Raw genomic sequence first — 21,473 nt, 5'->3', positions numbered from 1 at the left:
TACAAATTAAATGGTGAAAATCCTTGGTCTGAAGCAGTGTGATTTAGTCCTAAGTAGTCCTAGATTGTCAGAGACCTGAGGAGTTGTCTAGACTTAAACTCTACCTCTAAGAGCTTTTCAAAGAGTAGTGTAACTGTCAACTTTCTATAGCCTGGGCTCTATGAAAAAAGAAATGCGTGGAACACATTATTTGGTGGCAACATCAGTGTATGCTTAAGGACATACACTTAACAGCCTGGCCCAAGCTTGAATACCACCTTGTCCCCCTATTAGCTGTATTATTTTTGTACTCTTGGGCATGTCACTTAATCACTTTGTATCTCCATTTGCATTTGCATAATAGAGATAGTCATAGTGCCTGAAATAATACATTTAAGCCACTTAAAATAGCATATGACAATAGTAAGTATAATATAAATGTTTAATGTTATTATTTTGTTGTCTGAAGTATTAAATGTCTTGCTATATGGCATAGACTGTCACTTCCTTAATCCTTACTTCACCAGTGTGCCAATTTATTTACTTTTCATTAGCTAACCACTTTTCCTTTTAATGCTGGCTCTATAAAGACTTTGTTAGAAAGGATCTTTGCCTCACAACTTAGACTTTAATACTTTATTATATAGACCCAGCCTATTATTCACTATAATAAGCTCTGGCTAGAATGGTGATAATGCCTATTGGCTACTTCTAGTCAAAGCATATTCTAACAAGTTTTAGTAGCAAAATAAAAACTTCCGTGCATTTTTTTCTTTTTTATCAGGGCTCCTTATAGAAAGCCCTAGATTGCAGATGCTGGGAAATGCATGTGATGTAAACAGAAGGAATGTTTACTTTTAATCCTCTAGAGATATTTTACTTTTCACCTATGAGAATTTGATCTACAGCCAAATTAATTGATCAGATAAGAGAGAATCAAACGGTTACAACCTGGACTAAGTCCATAGGTTAAGCCTCAAGGTGCCAAGAAGTCTGGACCACTATTCCTAGATATTGACATTTCCAATGGTATAAAGACTAGACCTTGCATTTCTGGATGGTAAAGGCACAACACCTGGGTTTTATCTGATCTCTGGAAAGAAGTAGTCATGTTACAAAAGGTTAGGAGTGAGAACCTATGATTCTTTCCAACCTGCCAATAAAACCAATCTTTGGATTGATCAAAACCTTTTTATCCCCCTTCAACTTTCAGACAGTGTTGGGAAGGATGGAATAGGTGTCTCTCTTCTGCATGTAAATATTCTCCTCTGGAATGTCTGAAATTCCCATAAGTGATGGGAGATGGGGGGAACTTCTGTTTACTATAAAAGTAGTAAGTCAGTGGATCACAATATCTCGTATGTAATTCATGATAAAATTTATAAAGATGGACCCAACAGGTATGTGTTAGGATAGCAGCAATAGATGGAAATATGATTTGAATTTTATTAGGATATTATTTTCAAGGAAAGCATTCTTCCTATTTCCAGATTCAATGTAGGAGCTGTAGAAAAAACTGCCCAAAATTTGATGGATTTTCTGGAGGAAAAGCAGGAGATGAAAAGGCCACCTAAAGCTGATAAGGAAGCCCACATCATGGCTAGCAAACTTCGAAAAGTTAAAAAGTCCTTGGAGAAACAAAAGATAATGTAAGTATTTCACTAAATGAGCTGGTCATCAAGGAGTCAGACATACCTCATGTGTCCCAGTGGGAAATACACTCAGAATGTGCTTTACAAAGAAGTTCTAGTTATTGTTTGGACTTACTTGCAAATTTGAGAGAGAGAATGGGGTAAAGGTAAGTGACCATTATTGGAACTGAAAACTAGGTCCTTGTCCCCCATGCCAGTTCAATAATGGGGATACAGTTTTAAGAAAAAGAAAAAAGAAGTTTTATTGCTTTGCTAGCAAAGGAGAAACAGGGTACTCCTGTACCAGAGGCTGTGACTCTGCCTATCAGGAGGAACAGAGGGGGGGTGGATTTTAAAGGAGTTATCCAAAGGCCACCTTCCAGGTGTGCCCTGATGAGAGTCCCAGGGTGCCCTGAAGGTATGTTAACATTCACTTGTTAATTTGGGGGATATTTACTTCCTAGATCCTCTGGCAGAAATCTTCCTGTGGAGCACAGATAGCACGGAGTAATCTTGTTCCGTGTCCCCTAGGGAAGGTGAGAGGGAGAAAAGGAAAAGGAAAACTTGTCCCTTCTAAAAATAGGATATTAGACTGAGACAGACAGTATTACTCTATTGTATATGTATGATTACATGAATGGTGTGAGTCTCATTGTTCACAGCCATAGAAATGAAAAGTTGTACCCCATTTGTGTATAATGAATCAAAATGCAGTCTGTAAAAAAAAAAAAATAATAATAAGCCTCAAAGCTATTCAAAAGGTGAAGTGAACCACTGTTACATTATCACATATTCCTTAGTTGCACAGATTTGTCTCCAAGATTGGGAGAGGCAGGAACATAACCCATCAGTCTAGATAGCTTACAGAACCCGAGGTAATCATCCTGTAGAACCAGCACATCTGTGACACATGTGTGAATTCTTCCTCTCAGTCAGTCCTCAGAAGACTTAAACATTGCCTGTCCACTTGGTCTCAGGTCAGAACAAAAAGCATCACAGTGTGATTCACAGAATGAGCTGGGGACTGGTTTGAAAGATGCCAGTTATTTCAAGGGCTTTGCTATTGTCTCCTCTTCCTTGATCTCAGTGCCTAACTCTGTCAACTCTGGGGCCAGCACGTGTATGCTCTCCCTGTGGTCCTCTCCATCTTTAGTCGCTGCCTGGTTTCCGTGCTCTTCATGTCTTCCCTGGATGACTGCACAGGTCTTCTTTTTGAACTCCATATCTTGATATTCACGATTCTTCAATGTGGGGGGTCCTCTCTGCCACATGCCACGTGGAGAAGGAAAGGGTAAACTTCCAGAGGAGGATGTTGGCGGGTTTTCTATCTTTTACCCAAAAAACTTATCTACTCAATGAACACACAAGAGCCAATACTCCTTTTATGAGTGAGGGGGATGATGGGTCTGGCCATACCAGTTCTGGCCTCTTACAACAACTAGCCCAACTCTCTTTTATTTATAATATACAGATGAAGGGGGTAAGGACCAGGAGGAGCTTCTTCTGTGATGGACAGGATAGGGTAGAGTTAGGGGAGTCATTCTCTTAGGAGAAAATTCCAGAAGGAGACAGGGAACCACTCCTACTTAGCGCCACATGCTTCCCAGAAGTTCCTAGAAGCCAGGCCTCTGCATCCCATGGGGCAACCTAGTCTGATTATGCTAAATAACTGCTTCTCACATTTCCCCCCTTTTAATATTTTAAAATGAAAATGATGGGAAATTACGATGAGGTTCCAGATCTGGGTTCGGAGCAGCGCTGCTATGAGGTCCCAGCTCTTGATTCTGAGGTTATGGCAACCTATTATCATGACACAAAAAGAATTAGTAGCAAACACATCATTTCAATATCATTCAATTTAGGAAATATCTGATCAATCAGGAATGCAAAGTCCACGAGATCAATTCTATCTTTTGAATACCCTGGATGTAGCCATGCAATTTTACAAAATCCAGGCTATTATTACTGCTATGTCAAATGTCCATTAGATGATTCTTAATTATCTCTTAGTCCCATTGGGAAGTAGAATATTTAGTTGCAACAACATACATACTTACAGTCATTATGGCGTTTAAGACTTTGTTTAAATTTGTGAGCAAAAGGCTCATCACTGATATTTGAAATAGTAGCTGTAAAAGCATTTAATTTAATCTCAACCATTCTATTAATACATAACTTTCAGGGGCTATAGCATCTTAACAGAAGGAATCATGCCCCTAGATATAATGAATGTGGAACAAATAGAAACCTGAAAGAATACATTAAAATACATAAGAACCAAATGATCATCAAAGAAATAACTTAGAATATAAATGTGAATTATTCATCTTTCTAGTGTAATATCAATCAGTTTGTAAGAAAAATGTGGCTCCGGTCCCAAGGCAGCTCTGACCCTTAAATCCAGGGGAGCAAGTGCTCCGGATGCTCGGTCTGAGTTGCAGTCCAACAACAGCACCCAGTAAGCCACTCCAGACACGAGACCTCACACAAGAGATTTTATTATGTGGACTACTAGAGTGTCTGCTCAGGGCTGGAAGGAAGGAAAAAGAGAGAGATGGTATGGGCGCTTCTCCCAGATATTGGAATCTCGGGGCTGGAGGGAACCAATAGTGCAGGAGAATACTTGCAAGCTGACTGATGAACCAATGGCTAGCTAGGATGTTCACAGACTGACAAGTTAGGATGTAACTTGGGAGGCAGGAAATGACTGCAGCGTAGGTAGGAAATGACTGAAGCATAAGGGGCGGGGAGAGCAGCTTTCACACTGACAAGCTAGTTTGTGATGCAATGTAAAGGGTTGGGGAGCAGCTTTGTATTACATTGTTAGATACTAATTTGGTCTTTATTACATGGATACCAGTAGTGCAAAGTAATATCCAAATAATAGGGAATAGTCCAAATTACATGGAATTTCAAAAATCAGAATGTATATTTAATCTTATTCTGTATTCTGAAAATAGTTGTAAACAACTCAATTATTTGCCTACTTTCTTAGATCTTCCATAGCATTAAAGATCTAGATTAAACATGATGACTTGTAAATTCTTTTCAAGAAGAATTAAAAGTGAAACATTTAGTGACAATGTTGCCACATTAGGCCTTTCTGGCTTTGAATCTTCTAGAGAAAAGTATTTTGATATAACTATCTTTCATCAATTTTTTGAGGTCAATCCAGAAACATATCCATCACCTTTAGAGATAATATGTAGTATTGGCAAGACATCAAACAAATGTAAATAGTAATAATAATTTCTTTCCTATTTAAAAAAAAATTAGAAACAAGGGATATAGATCTTAAATATTATAGAATTTAGCAATTTCACTATTTATATGACCACTTGGAAAAATGTGAATTAATTAAGAAGCCTTTTTACCTGGAAAAATGTGAGTTAATAAGTATAAAGAAGAAGCCTTTTTTTTTTTAGTTGTTTACCCAATACGTGTTAAATCTCATTAATTCACGTGGATTAAAATTATATGGATCCATTTTTATTTTAATTTTAAAATGCGAGCATCCTTCTTGAACTGTAAGTAAATTTTGAAATCATATAATTTATATATAGTTATTGTGTGCACACATTTATAGATCAGTCAAAAAAAGGAAAGTTTCATACTTTTTTTAAGTGGAGCTACATCACAATGAACAAATATGTAAGTGAAGCTCCACAGCAATGAACAAACATGCACTAAACATTGATGTAATTTGTCAAAGAATTTAAGATATAAAAAGAAAAGCTTCAGAATAATTCAGGTTGCTAGCTTTTGTCCTGATGATTGCTATTCACCTTTAAAATCATTCCTAAAAGGCAAAAGATTAATCCATCAAAAAGCACAATTAGAACATCCTTTATCAACTTCAGAAAATGTTTTCTATCCCTTTTTTTTCTCCTTGGGTCTGAGTGGTTTCCTAGGGAGCCTTCAGGCTTCTCCATTTACATTTCAATGTAAGAGACCTTAAGGAACTAAAAGAAAGATTAATGGTTCCAGCAAAAACTTGATGCTGAGGGCATTTTAACCATTTCTTATTTTTAGGACAGGTTTGAATGTTAAAGAAAATCATGAGAACTTATTTTCTATTACTTTTGAGAATGAAGCTACTAGGCTTCTTGGTGTAGAGTTTTTTGTTTGTTTGTTTGTTTTTTCTGAAGGATGTAAAAAGGCTTAGCTAATTCTCTATATCCAGGAATCCAAGGCCTGCAGTACCCACTTATCCCTAGGAAGCCTCTGTAATGCCTTGATAGTCCTCCTGTGTAGTAGCACATAAAGGATGTCATCTACATATTAAACAACAATTACAAGTGTTTTATCTCTGAATTTTGTTAAGACCTTAGGTAGGATTTTTCCAAACAGGCGAGGGTTACCTCCAAATCCTTGAGGCAACCCTGTCCAGGTTAGTTGTTACAAAGTCTGAAAAATTTTCCTCTGGCCCCTGCCAAATTTGGCTGGGTTTAGAGTGTTCTCTCTGGGCAGGTAATTCTCTCCATGCTCTTTGTACATATGTTTTTAGTTGAGCATAAGTTTTTAAGTCATAAGTCAGTTGTCCCAAATCAGTAAATTGTCCTGAGCAGGTAAGCATATCCAAGGTAATTTGGACTCCATTCAATTTATTAATTTCTGCCTGATCTGAACAATGCTCTATCCAATTGCATTTCCATGTTAAATATTCGCCTTCAAAAAGGCAGGAGCTAGCTAGTAGGAGCCAATCCTTAGGTGGCAAAGCCTCACTACATATAGATTGCAGGAGACTTAACACAAATGGTGTGTGTTCGTGCCATACGTAGAACATGCAGATTTTAACTCCCTTAATGTTGTAAAAGGAATAGACACATGGGTTCTTTTTGTTCCTTTAGAACTTTGAGAACCATTTTGCTAAAAAATAGGGTATAACCTAAATTTTGCTAATTCCTTCTCTGCTGTATTAACAGCGGTTGGAGTTCTTGTCTCCTGACTTCTCCAGAGGTAGGGCAAGGCACTAGAGTAGGACCTTTCAAATGTGAATTACAGAAGTCCCGTGTTAGCTTATCTTCCTCTACATCTGAATGCCTTCCAGTCCTCTGAATAGAAACTTTGTCCCCACCATCAGGTGACACTCTGTCTGCAGAAACAGGCTTGGGGCTAGTTTCTAATCGTTTTCTTTTTTATCAACCAATAATTCTCCAAAAGACAAAGAGGTCCTGGAGGACGAGCATTTCTGACTCTTAGATCCTAATCTCTTAACAGCATTTCTAAGACTCGTGGTCAAATCTTTCAAAAAACACAAATTGACATCTTGGTCCAAATAAAAGTGAGTTTCTATTACAGTCCAAACTAAATTCCCATAACCTGCCATTGTGCTTCCAAGCCCTGTGCTATGTCTCCTCTCATCAAGAGGCTTGACCCAGAGGGGTTCTGCTTGAGCAGGGAGCAGCCATGTTTGATAGGCTTCCATCCTTCCCTGCAGGGAGCAGAAACCACTGTTTCTGGAGGGTGGAAGCCATGGCATGTACACACATACTTAAACTAGGAAACTTGCTAAGGAATTTCCACTTAGAAGTTTAAAATATTCTCTGAATTCCTCATTAGGATGTTTTCTTCCCAGGATTCTAAACTTTTGCACCTACCTCAGCCAAGTTAGTTCCCAGTCTCATACAGTCACAGAGATGCAGGCAGACCTGCCTGATCATCTGCACTATTCAAAGCGACCAGGTCTCCATTTACATTTCAAGAACTGTGGGAGTTGCCTTCTTTCCACTGAATTTTCACTTTGGCTAAGTATTGAATATAGCTGAATACATCTATTTTTATTTCTCTCTCTGTAGAGAGTGAATTCCCCAGGCTCAGGAGGTGGAGGCTGAGGTAGAAGGATTGCCAGTTCAAAGCCAGCCTCAGTGGCTTAGTGAGGCCCTAAACAACTTAGCCAGATCATGTCTCAAAATAAAAAAAATACAAAGGGGTGGGAGCGACTCAGTGACTAAGTGCCCTTGGGTTCAATTCTTGCTACCAAAAAAAAAAAAAAAAAAAGAAAGGCTATTACATTGAGTGGTACTGGAGAATACAGTGTGATGACCCAAGAGTCTAAGGGTTTGTGGAGGGGGTCTTAGGTCAGATGCCCTTAGTAGCACATGCTGAGAAGGGGTATCTGTATAGTGATTAGTTGATGGAGTGTGCTCATGAGGAAACTGTAAGGTAGAAAGTGAGGCAAGCAGGGAGGGAAGGGGAAGAGGAGAAGCAGAGGATGTCTGTCCGTTCTGCCAGAAAACAGCCTGAGCCTAGGTCTTCCGGGAGCTGGGGAGTGCCACAGAACTGCCCCGCCTGCATCAAGGGGGCTGATTTTTAGAACTCATATCTGTGGGCCACATCCTCACCCTCAATGGAGGCTGGAATGGTGCGGTTGGGTACTTTCAGCAACCAAACTCAGGGCAGTCATGGCCGCTGCTCCAGGACGGAGGAGATTGACCTGGAATTGGCAAGAAGGCCTGCCTTACCTCCGGCTGAGTGTCGAGAAGGTGGAGAAGGGAGAAAGTCGTCTTTCAGCAAGGGAAAGCAAGGTGACGCTAGAGGACTGGATTGTGAGACCACAGCATCACATCACAGGAAAACACATACACCTGGAGCTCTCTCGCTAGGGACCTAAGCTCCAGAGGTGCATGAGAGGGAGACTGAGTCATGATCGTACAGATGTGTGTGGCAGTGATTTGGCAAGTCTTGGGCTTCCAGGGGTGGCTGAACATGAATGTTCCTTTCTTAACATTTTTTTTTTTTTTTTATAAACAGAGATGAAAAAAGCCATAAAAACCCCAGAAACTTAGATAAAACCTTCATACATGAAGCTGAACATGATCATCTACTGAAGAGCCTGGAGAAGAACCTGGAAATGCCTCAGGATTGCACGTATGCTGATCAAAAAGTGATGGACGCCGAGGTCAGCGCTTAGCAGGGGACGTTTCTCCTAGAGAGCATGTCACCCCTCAGCTGGAGCTTCTTAGTTTTTGGCAGAGTTTAGGATGATAACTAGATGTAATTCCTACCAGAAGAGAACTTCTGGCTACACATAACTCTCAAGGGCTCTGCTCTGCGTGCCTATCTGAAAAGGACCGCTGTAGGATTTGGAGATCACGTCTTAAGAACTGTTCACCCCTGAGAGCGTCCATCCTTTCACTGTGTCTTTCGATCATATTGTTTTCACAGCTGAATTCTAGACTTCAGCGTCATATGAAAATGTGGGTAACTACATGGCCTAGTACCCTTCCAGTGGTCTTTACAGAATTTCTCAAAATTAGAGGCTTTTTAAATTATACCTAACATGTTCTGCCAAAAAGGCATTAAAGCAAATACACACACACACACACACACACACACACACACACACACACACACATTCATTCTATTATATACCTTCTTTTGTAAACTTCATGGCTTCTTCCCTTTTCATAACCATGTGTTTGCATCACATTTTAATGGATCCTGGGCATTCCACTGCACAGATGACTGCATAATTAAAATAACCAGCAGCCAGACTTCCACTTTTGGACACTGAAGCCCCACCCCCAACCAAAAGTAGTGTTTATCTCTGTACCTAGAACTCTGGATCCAGCTAGAGTTTGTCCTTAGGACATGGATCTTCTTAAGGCCATTCATGACTGATTTGCAGTGAGAAGCAAGGGTTCCCTAACCTTCTAGGATAGAGACCCTGCTGTGTTTTCCTAGAGAAGTCTGTGTCCCTGGGGAGAAGTCCTAAGGTTCCCGCACTGACACCTGACCCACTGCAGGCCGGGGTAGGTCCTGTACCCACACCTCCTGTGCTGTTTTGTCGGAACTTTTCTCTCCACGAGTCGGGTGAGGCTATTGGAGAGCATCTCTCCAAAGAATCAGGAAGATTTTTCTTGGCAGTTACTGTTGCTGTTATAGAATTTTCTTTCTAGTCTTGTGGAGTTGATCGTTAATAGTTGCCTCATGAAGCCAAATTATTACATTGTATGCTTCTTATTTTCATTTAAACTTTTAAAATATGATTTAAATTAAAATAAGGTGAGAAATTATCCAAATCTCTAAATCCTTTGCCTCTTTTAGTCATTGCAGATGGTGTTTCATCGAGTAAGATATGAAAGGAAAGGACCAGAACTGAAAGCTTTGGCAGGAAGGGGCATTGGATATCACCACAGAGCCATGACTAACAAAGAAAAACAATTGGTTGAAATTCTCTTCAGGAAAGGATTTATCAGGGTAGGTAAATGTTTTCATTCTAAAAATTGAGATTATGACTATGTGTAGCTGAATGTTCATGAAATGTAAAATATAGCTATTGTTTGTCTTTTTTCTCATATGATTATGTCTTTTTCGTCATTGTCTTTTGTTACAACCTATGATGTGACTGTGTATCCTCATCTCATTTTAAAGGGGGAGGGGACTTGAAGTGTACCATGCAGTTTATACCTTTTCATGAGAGTAAAAATATTTCCTAAACTGATCCTTTTCTGAATATTTTTGCTATGAAGTATGCCTATGTTGATCTTGGCATAACCCCTTGCTTTTTTGTCTGTAAGATCTAAGGAATTTTGTCAACTGTTTTTATGATTTTGTCCACAGGCATTCTTTCATGGGTTTGGAGGACATTTATAGCAGAGTTTTGGTCAGATCTTTTTCTTTTTTTTAATTTTTTTTTTTTAGTTGTAGATGGACACAATACCTTTATTTTGTTTATTTATAATTTATAGGGTGCTGAGAATCGAACCCAGTGCTTCACCCGTGCTAGGCAAGTGCTCTACTACTGAACCACAACCCCAGCCCCTGGTCAGATCTTTTTCTAATGCATTAGCTGAAATAAGGGCAAGAGTCTCTTGCTTCCTCAGGGCTGGTTGCTTATCTCAGCAGTTTTTTGATATGTCACTCAGTGTTCTCTCTCCTACCACTGAATATGGACAAGAGGAGGAGTCGATGAAATAACTTTTAAGCCAGACCCTTTACATATTGTGTAGCATTTCCCATGATGGTACATGAGAAGTCTGAATAAATTCACAAAAAGATTTATACAATTGAATCTGAATCTTGAATAATGTTTAAAAATAGACCCTACCTTAAAAATGACCTGTTTTTAATTTTGTGTGACATAGACTGCATTCCTGTGTGTGTGTGGGGGGGGGGGGTAGGGGAAGGAAAATTGATATGGATCCTGCTATGCTAGTTAGTATCTTTTAATCATAATAAATTTAAATGTTGTAGAGAATCTTACATTATAGATAAAGGGTAATTGTGGTATCTGGAAAAAAAACCAGTATATTATTAGTAGCTTTCCTTAGCCTTTCTCTTAACTAATAACTATTTATTTATTTATTTGTGTTAAAGGTTCATAACCAGAGAAAAAAAATTCTGTGTTGTTAATTGACGGAAAAGAGACATACTGTTTTGATCAGCACATCCTGTGTCCAAAATAGTATCTGATTAATTGTGGTTGCCACATTACTAATAGCTTGATACATGAGTAATTATATCTCTCTAGAAAAGGACCTATGGAAATAGTGATAGCTTTGTTACAGATAACACATTTTTAAAAAGGCATTTACTCTAGTTATTTTCTAAATTCAGTGTTTTACTTTCTCTGCATTTTCATTCTTTTTAAAGAACTAAAAAAATAATTATAAATAACATGGCACATTTTGCTGGGTATATAGGACTTAATTACAGAATAATTAGAGAAAGTTACTCCATGAACTTAATACTAACCAGGGCATGTATGGTGATCAAAATAAAGCATTAGATTTAAAAAAATGAACAAGGGGGCTGGGGAGATAGCTCAGTTGGTACAGTGCTTGCCTTGTAAGCACAAGGCCCTGGGTTCGATCCCTAGCACCCCAAAAAAAAAAAAATGGTTAAAAAAATGAACAAGTTGGATTATCTAAGTAAACTTTAGAGCTTTTCCTGTCAGTTATTAAGGAAATTTAGGGGAGGAAAAAAAAAAAAAAAAGAAAACTTCTTTTGTTCTTACATTACTGTGATGTGTTTTCTCTATAATATAATCTCAATGAATTTTAATAGACAAAACTAATTGCAGCAGAATTGGGTTTTTGAAAGTATCATTGTCTTATCATAGGGAAATTTTCTTTCTAATAATTTATTTGAAATATTTACAGTAACACCTGTCATATGCCAGACACCTTTCTTGGTGCTGGGGATACTTTGGTGAATGATACTTAGGTTCTGGTATAAGACAAGTAAACAGACTAGTCATGTTATTGAGGTAATTGTTAGTAGCCAATAGGACGATAAATAATGCAGGACAGAGAGGTAGATAATGATAGTAAAGAATGATTATTTTAAATGCTGTGGTCCATTTGAGCAGACAACTAATGGACCTATACAAATGAGTATTTGGGGGAAATATATTCTGTGCAAACTAATGATCTTGATTTGAGAATGTGCTTTTTGTGTTTGTGAAGTAGAAAGATGCCAATGTGTCTAGCATCCCCAACTGAAAGAGATACTGGAAAGTTTTTCAGGAGCTTTATGGAAGTAAATAGTTTCATTCTATTCAAACACTAATTCAGGAGCTGATTGTTTTTATCCTCTTTGTAGGTGGTAACAGCTACTGGAACACTTGCTTTAGGAGTCAACATGCCTTGTAAATCTGTGGTTTTTGCACAAAACTCAGTCTATCTGGATGCCTTAAATTACAGACAGGTACTTTATACATAAACTTCTTAACATTTTGCTAAAATACAGCCATAGAATAGTAAAACCAAACCAAATTACACCATGAACCATAGGTGTACCAATATGTTGCAGTTCAAAATCTAGCATACTTGGCATTCATTCCTGCCTGGTTACCGTTTTTAGCCATTGTATCATGGAGAGCACGTGAGTTTGGGATTATGGGACCACTGCTGATCAGGTGGATGACCTTGGATAGGACATAGAAACTGCTTGGTTTTCTTTTCCTATCTTCAGAATATGGGTGATGTTTGCTATCCTGTGCACTTACAAAAAGTGAATAAAGTGATTTGCAAAAAAGATACACATCAAAGATGCTTGATAAACATTTCACTGTTCATTTGCTGTGCACAAGAGTTTGAACCCTGACATTATCTTCAATGCTTTTCTATTCTTTGCTCCTGGCACATGGCCTATTAACCAAGACCACTCCATCACTCTCCTTTGTTTTGGATTTTTGCCACATAGTCTCTGAATCCACCATCTTTCATCATATGATCTTGGCCTTGTATTATTAGACAAATTTTCTTGATTTTCCATTCTCCTTATTCTACTGTGTCTCGAAGACAGTGTAGTTTTTCTTCATATAGTTTTCTTGCTCAGGGACACTTGACTAAGATTTTATTGGCAACATCAAATTTAGATGTCACCCAACATTCAAGTTTTTATCAAACCACCTCCTTCCCTTTGATTCTAAGTACTTCTTAATCTCCTTATAGGTCTTCTTCCTACCTAATATAATATGCTTGTAATTTCCCACCAACTTACCAGCCCCTGTCTCTTTTTGCTTCTACATAAACTCTCCTCTTGTCTTATCTTCGGGGATCTCTGGAGACAGGGCATTGAGATATTTGGAATGATGGATTTAGGGATTGAAATGTCAGGCATTGAATTCTGGATCTCCTACCTTCTGGTTGTTTCACTATGGGTCAGTTTCTTTTCTTTCTTTCTTTTTTTTTGTACCGGGGATTGAACCCAAGGGCACTTAACCAATGAGCCACACCCCCAAACTTTTTATTTTATTTTTTAATTTTGAGACAGCGTCTTGCTAAGTTGCTGAGGGCCTCACTAAATTGGTGAGTCTGACTTTGAACACGTAGTCCTCCTGCCTCAGTCTCCTGAGCCCCTGGGATTACAGGTGTGCACCACCGCCCCCAGCTGGGTCAGTTTTTTATATTTTCCATACTCAAGTTTCTACATTGTACAAGGGGGATAGTGATTATATCTATCTCATATATTGTTGTCAGTTCTGCATGAGAAAAAAAAGAACCTAGCATTCTCTACATCTTAATAAATGAGAATTAATATAGCCCCTGTAGTTTGTTCTTAACTTGCTTTTGCAAGTAGCATTTCTGAATTTTATTTCACTCATGTAGTTCCTTGACTTGTGCACAGCTTTTATTTTATTTTATGACTTGTAGCTTAACATATTTGTATGTGAGAGAGAGCAGGAGAGAAAGGGATGAGAGAAAGAGAGGTAAGATGAAATTAGACAAGATGAGAAGGGAGAGAAAATCTATATCACAGAGTTCGGTTTTTAGTGAACTTTAAATCAGTGTCTAGTCTTTCATCAGGGTGGCTGTTTTCTTCTGGAGATCATTTTTACAAATCCCTGATACATTAATGGCATGAAATAAGTGCATAAGAATGGCAAACGTCTCATCTTCCACCTGTTTCAGATGTCATAAACTTCTTAAGCCCTACACAGTTACACATCCATTTCAGTTAAATAATGTTTGGATATAGGCACACTTTACAAGCTTGAAAACAATGTCAAAGATTCAATTCTTATTCAGGATAGGAAAAGCACTTAGGGAATTTCACATTGTGATTCTTTTCTGTTTCCAGATGTCTGGTCGTGCTGGAAGACGAGGTCAGGATCTGCTCGGAGATGTATATTTTTTTAATATTCCATTCCCCAAAATAGGAAAACTCATGAAATCCAAAGTTCCTGAGTTGAGAGGACAGTTCCCTCTCAGCATAAGCCTGATTCTGCGACTCCTGCTGCTGGCTTCCAAGGGGGATGACCCAGAGGATGGCCAGGCAAAGGTACCACGCTGGGCACTGCTTGGGGGCTCAGCTTTTTTCATCGGCCTGACTAGTCAGATCTGCAAGATCCCTCACTCTCATCAGCCTATAAGTGCTTCTTAATGCCTCCTGAGAGGATTGGGGGAAGTTGAGGAGCATAGTGATTAGTTTTGTTTGTTCCCACTATGCGACATAAAATTTGTGGCTGGATGGGTCTTGTGAATCACACAAATAGGATTCCAGTTTCCAGGTGTGATAGATATCATCAGATGGCAGATAAGGGTGCTGGCCAGGAATAGGAAAAGATCTGGGTTAGATTCCTGTTTCTATCGTTAAGAAACCAAAAGGTATGTTTTCATGATTTTGTAATAACATTGATTTTTTTCATAAAAAGGGATCCAAGTTCATTAAAGAATATTTAGGAAATATAGAAAGTTGAAAGAAGGAAAAAAGTATCCATTCCTAGTTCTGCTCCTCAAAAGCAATAACATTAGCATTTTGGTATTTTTTCAATCAGTTTTCTAAGGCATGGATATGTATTTTTTTTAAATGCTGATGAATATAATTGAACTTCAGAATATGGTTATAAACTTTATCTGATATTTTATGCTAAGATAAATATTTTGTCTCCAATCACACAATGGAAGGCTTAAGATTAATAATTAAGTAATTTTATTTTCAAAAATGAAGATGCATTGTTGAAAGGATCTGTATCAGATTTTTGTTTTTTGTTTTGTTTTGTTTTTCCCAATAACATAATGCCTAAGTCTGGGTGAGTTACAGAGAAAAGAGGTTTATTTTGTCTCATGATATCCCAGGGTGGCATCTGCTGACGGGCCTTCTTTCTGTCAGAGTCCCAAGGTGGCACAGGACATCACATGACAAGAGACAGGAAGCATGTGTGTGTCTCTCTGGTCTCTCTTCCTCTTCTTATAAAGCCACCAGGATTCTATCATGGGAACTCCAACCCCATGACTTTATTCCTAATCATTTCCCAAGGGGCCCACCTCTAAATACCATAGTCAGATCAAGTTTCTAGTTTTTTAGTACCTTACAATGGGTAACGAGTATGAGTTTGGGAATGAATCATATTCAAACCACACCGCGACCCATTCTTCCTTTTTGTTTCTGTTTTGGATGTTAATTTGTGTGCCCAGATAAATCAGATATGGTTTGCAGAGGTGAGAATTCTAGGACTGTTCTGATGGGTTGGCCAATTCTACAGAACAGGCATACATTCTGCAGAGCAGGCATAAAGTGGACACATTTCCCTACTATTAATTTATACATTCCATTTCTGTGGAAAAATAGGCAAAGACATCTCTAAGATGCTTCCTGCTTAAAGAGAACGAAGTTGGGGGAAATAAAGCAGAGTTCCTTGTTCTCTATGAGGTGGGGCATGGAGAGTTAAAGGTATTCAACATCAGAGCAGTTCAGAGTTCCACAGTGGCAGATGGCAGGTGACTGGACAAGGCATACATAGGGCAGGGATCAGCTAAGACAGTAAAGCATTACTTTTTTTGTAAACAGTATTACATAAAAAGCAATTAGTATTTCATTTCAGCCAGTCTCTGAAAAACCATGTAGACAGGAACTCATAATCATGTCAGTGAAAAACAGATTGATTTTATCAGTGTAGGAAGTTAGGAAGATTTGCAGGTCTGTGAGATCAGGCTCAAATTAACTCAGGACAAACTTGCAACTCTAGAGTCCTTTGTGATCATTATTATTAATCATTATTATTAGCCTGCTTCAATTTTCTCACTAAGGATTCCTTTGGCTATTCTGGGTCTCTTATTTCTCCAAATGAATTTTGTGACTGCTTTTTCTATTTCTATGAAGAACATCATTGGAATTTTAACAGGAATTACATTAAATCTGAAGAGTGCTTTTGGTGGAATTGCCATTTTGATAATATTAATTCTGTCTATCCAAGAACATGAGATATCTTTCTATCTTCTAAGGTCTTCAATTTCTTTCTTTTTGTTCTGTAGTTTTCATTGTCTTTCACCCTCTTATGTTAGATTGATTCCCTAAATTTTATTTTATTTTATTTTTTGAGGCTGGGAATGGGATAATTTTCCTAATTTCCCTTTCTGTCGATTCATCACTGTTTTATAGGTTTTAATTTTATATCCTATTATTTTTCTGAATTCATTTATGAGTTCTAGAAGTTTTCGGGTGAAGTTTTTTTTGGATCCTCTAAATATTTAATCATGTCACCAACGAATATGGATAGTTTGAGCTCTTCTTTTCCTATTTATATCCCTTTGATTTCTTTTATCTAATTGCTGTGGCTAGAGTTTCAAGGACTATGTTGAATGGAAGTGGTGAAAAGGGCATCCTTGTCTTGTTTCAGTTGTTAGAGGGAGTGCTCTCAGTTTTTCTCCATTTAGAATGATGTGGGTCATGGTTTAACATATGTAGTTTTTGCAATGTTGAATTATGTTCCTACTATTCCTAGTTTTTCTAGTGTTTTGAATGTGAATGGATACTGTATTTTGTCAAATGCTTTTTCTGCATTCATTGAGATAATCCTGTGATTCTTGTGTTTAAGTCTACTGATATGGTGGATTATGTTTGTTGATTTCCATATGTTGAACCAACCTTACATCCCTGGGATGAACACAACTTGATCATGGTACAGTAGTCACCTAGTATTACTCTGTTGTGGTCTATTTGATTCTTGAAATTGAGAAGGGTTTGTTTGATGTATGTAGATGCTCCATTATTTGGGGCATAAATATTTATGTTTTTTATGTCTTATTGCTGCATAATTCTCTTAAGCAGTATGAAATATCCTTCTTTTTCCCTTCTGATTAACTTTGGCTTGAAGTCCACTTTATCTGATATGAGTATAAAAACCCCTGTTAGTTTAAGATATTCATGTTAATGACATGATTTTTTGTTTTCCATTCTTTTATCTAGTCTGTGGATGTCTTTTCTGATGAGGTAAGTCTCTTGGAGACAGTACATTGTTGGGTCTTATTTTTTATTCATATATGCCAGTCTATGTCTTTTGATTGATGAGTTTAGACCACTTACATTCAACATTATTACTGAGAAATTATTTTTATTCCCTATCTTTTTGCTTTATTTCTGGTTTTAAATTTGAACTAAGTTCTTCTTTGACTGAGTATTCTTCTAGTATAAGTTCCTCTTTTCATTGCTTTTCACTTTTATTTTTCATTTCTTCTTCATGAGTATGTTTTATTTTATTTTATTTTATTTTTTTGCATTGCTGGTGATTGAACCCAGGGCTTTGTGCTTGTAAGGCAAGCACTCTACCTACTGAGCTATCTCCCCAGCCCTATTGAGTATGTTTTATAGTGTAGGCTTTCTAGTTATGAATTCTTTTAACTTTTGTTTCTCATGGAAGGTTTTTATTTTATCATCTATTCTGATGTTTAATTTTTCTGGGTATAGCTGGGTTTATATTCTTGATTGGCATCCATTTTGTTCATAGTTTGGTATATATTCTTAGCTTTAAGGGTCTTGGTTGAAAATCAATTGGGATAGAATTGGTTTCCCTCCTAATGGGACCTGTCATTTCTCTCTGGCAGCCTTTACAATTCTACTCTTATTCTGTGTGTTAGACATTTTCAGAATAATGTACCTTGGTGTAGGTCTATTGTAATTTTGTATAGTTGGGGTCCTGTAAGCCTCCTGTATTTGATTTTCTATTTCTTTCTTTTTATTTGGGAAGTTTGCTGATATTATTTCATTGAAAAGATTGTGTATTCCTTTGGTTTGTATGTCTGAGTCTTCATCTATCCAGATAAATCCTAAATTTGGTCTTTTCAGGTTATTCCATAGTTCTTGCAAGTTCTGTTCATGGTCTCTTAATGTCTTTTCTCCATGATCAACTTTATTTTCAGGATTATATATTGTGTCTCCATTGTCTGAAACTCTATCTTCCAAGTGGTTTAGTCTGTTGGTGATGCTTTCCTTTGAATTTTTAATTTGGTTTATTGATTTCTTTATTTCAAGAAATTCTACTTGATTTTTTTTTCAGAATCTCTCTTTATTGACGTGATATTTCACTTCTTGTATTTTCTCTCTAATTTTACTCTTTACATCATCCTTTACCTTGCAAATCAATTAATTATGTAAATTTTAAACTTCTTCTCTGACATTTCTTCCACTGTAGTGTCAATGAATTCTGTTATGAAGTATCTTGGTTCCTTTGGGGCATTTTGCTTCCTTGCTTTTTCAAGTCTTTTGTGTGTCTACCCATTTAACAGTATGGATCTGAGGCAGTAGAGTTTCCACCCTGTGGACCTACAGTATTCCTTAACGGTGTTTACTCACCATTTGGGGGAGACCAAGAATAACAACAACCAATGCAAACAATATATAGCATTAAATCAAATAATTCCTGCTATGATATCTACAATGTTAATTGTCACAATAAAGAAATGATATGATCAATTATTGTCTACAATAAAAACAGTATGTTGGCAAAAGTGTTTACAATTTCAAATGATGGACAGGGAGAGAACAGAAGTGATGTAGGATATGATGATTGTGAGGGTGGAGGAGAGAAGAGAGAAGTAAAAAATTAAAGGAAAAGTCACAGAGAATTATAGAGTTTGGCTGTGAGCAGAAGAAAAGAGAGAAGAAGATTCAAGGCAAACAGATAAGTGAGAGAAAAAATATATATAAAATAAATATTTAAGAAATTAAATAAAAATAAAAATAAAAGAATACAATATAAATTGAAATATACTAATTGAACATTCTCGTCATCAAAATACTGATCCGTGAAAATAACTGACTTCATACATGCTAGAAATGAGGAAAAAAAATGTGAATATGTATAAATGTCCATGAACCATTGAGGTCACAATTAAACAGAGAAAGAAAAAAAGTTTCAATGAAAAGTTAAACAATTGTTTCTGTTGGAGTTCATCAGATTCTCAGCTTTCCTTCTTAGCAGTGTTAGTTGGGATCCTCTAAAGTGTGATGCTTTCTCTATCCTCAGGATGGGGTTGCTGGACTGAGAAAGGTAATCTTGTAGGTGGAACTCGTGGAGGGGGTGGTTAGGTTTAGGTATGCACCAGGTTCTTCCCTGAATGCCTATTAGTCTGGAGGTCTTAAATCAGTGCACCTTCAGGATCCAGCAATTGCTGGTGCATGCTGGAAGACTGCACCCTAGGGATCTTTCTTGGGTTCCTTTTGTGTGGTGGAGGAGCCAATTCTTAGTCCACTATGGCACCTGTGGACCCCACATTTCCTGGGCTCTTGAGTTCAGTTTTCAAACTCATTCTCTTCTGTCTCTACCCTTTACAATCCCAGGCCAGGTGTGTCTCTTTCCATTGGTCCTGTAAGCAACTGGGCTGGAGGGGAGGGGGAAAACTAGGTGTGTTTCCACAACCAGTAGTCCCCTGTGTAAAACCTCTCTCCATGTTTGATTTTTTCCTTGTCACTTAGACATACCTATGTCATGCAGTGTGGGTTTTCCAGGCCTGTATTTTGGGCCAAACTCAGGTTTGCAGGAATCACTCCCCCAGCTGCTGGTTCCTGCACCACAGGAACCACATTTTGCACCACTGCAAAATGGTTCCTTCCTCTGTCCTCTGCACACAGCTGGGAGAGATTCAACTTCTTTCCTGCACAAGGATATTGTGCAGCAGACCTTTCAGTTTAGTTTCTAAACTCTCCATACCCAGACATGCCTGAGGCCTCCTAAAATGTGAATTCCTTTAATTCCCTTATTCCTCCACTTAGCTCACTGAGGGTACACTCTTGCTGTTACCCTGGGCATTTCTTCCATATTTTATTATATCCAATCCTAAATACCCAATCTTCTTTGAATGTCCAGAATTAAATTCCAGTAAAGCCCCTTGCCTCCACTTTTTTTTTATGTGTTTATCCACCTTGCTGAGAAACTGCCTGTCTGCTTTCTTGATTTAACACCACAGAGCAACCAGGAAAGTGACCTTCTTTATTCTGACATCTGGAAACCCCCCCTTAAAAAGAAACATTTCTTAAATATATCCTTGTTATTTTCTTCTTTTTAATTCAGTTTCTTATTCATGAAAATTTGCAGTTTTTAAAAAGTAAAACCCTTTATTTCCTACTCTCCATTGCTTGATCTCACTCTGTTACCTTATGAAATTCTTTGCTCAACATTACTGTCATTATGAGAGAACATAAAACTTATCTTCCACATCACTGTTGCAGTCCTCAAAGTGTCAATTCTGTTCTTTAGTAATTCAAAGGTGGATTTTGATTCCTCTGATAGACTTGGCTTTCTTAAAATTCTTCACTATATCATATATCACTCATGTCACAATAATGCATTAATTTTTAAAACTGCCAATTTATCTTGTCTGCATACCATATGCTATTGTGCTTTATCTTATAGAGGCTGTACTATTTGATATTCATTAAGTAGTCCAATTAATTTTCTAAAACAATTTTTTTGCATATTTAAAACAAATTCCATAGATGAGCCCTACAAACTCTCATAGCTTACTTTAAAAATTAGAGTGAAAACAAATGTTCTTATCATAGTCAATGAGGTTCTCTAGAATCTGACCTCTAGTTACTTCTTGGACTCACCTCTTGGTGTTCCATTTGCCCACTACCTGCTTCATCAAAAATAAGGCACATAATAGTCTGAAAACAATGGTTTCTGCTATTTCTTCTGAGATACATGCTTGGCCTACTACCTTACCTCATTACGTTCTTTGCTCTAACATACTGTCACTGATGCCTACCTTATCACCCCTCTTACGTGACGAATGTTTCCCCTGATGGCTGCATTTGCAATTCATAGTCAGGAATACGTACTCACATTGCTTAGATATACATAGTACTTACATCACATAAAATATCTACCTATCCATGTATGTCTACTTATTTATATCTATTTCTGTTATGTTTTTATTTTCTCTTCATTTTCTAATACAAGAAGCATCCTAAGGCCAAATGGTACTTGTTTGCCTGATTTTTTTCTTTTTCTTTTTATAATTTATTTTTATTATAAACAAATGGGATACATGTTGTTTTTGTTTGTACAGGGAGTAATAGCATACCATTTGCATAATCATACACTTATATAGAGTAATGGTGTTTGAATCATTCTGTTATTTTTTCCTTCCCCCCCATCCCTCCCACCCCTCTTTTTCCAGTATACAATCCCTC

The 21,473-nt window shown here is 37.5% G+C and overlaps 1 protein-coding gene across 3 annotated transcripts in view; it reads left to right on the top strand.

Moving 5' to 3' along the window:
* The window catches only part of LOC306662811 (putative ATP-dependent RNA helicase DDX60), a 100,402-nt gene that overhangs the window by 56,987 nt on the left and 21,942 nt on the right, over nt 1-21,473 (top strand). For all 3 annotated transcript variants that reach the window (XM_079142940.1, XM_079142939.1, XM_079142941.1), the window contains 5 exons: nt 1,470-1,628; nt 8,364-8,511; nt 9,660-9,812; nt 12,159-12,263; nt 14,142-14,342. In XM_079142940.1, the coding sequence (XP_078999066.1) occupies nt 1,470-1,628; nt 8,364-8,511; nt 9,660-9,812; nt 12,159-12,263; nt 14,142-14,342 (766 nt within the window). The remainder of the gene's footprint in view (nt 1-1,469; nt 1,629-8,363; nt 8,512-9,659; nt 9,813-12,158; nt 12,264-14,141; nt 14,343-21,473) is intronic.

The sequence above is a fragment of the Sciurus vulgaris genome, assembly GCF_902686455.1.
Source record: "Sciurus vulgaris genome assembly, chromosome: 5".
NCBI lineage: Eukaryota > Metazoa > Chordata > Mammalia > Rodentia > Sciuridae > Sciurus > Sciurus vulgaris.
Note: the sequence above shows the minus strand (reverse complement) of the source record. Positions and strands in the feature narration are given on the sequence as shown.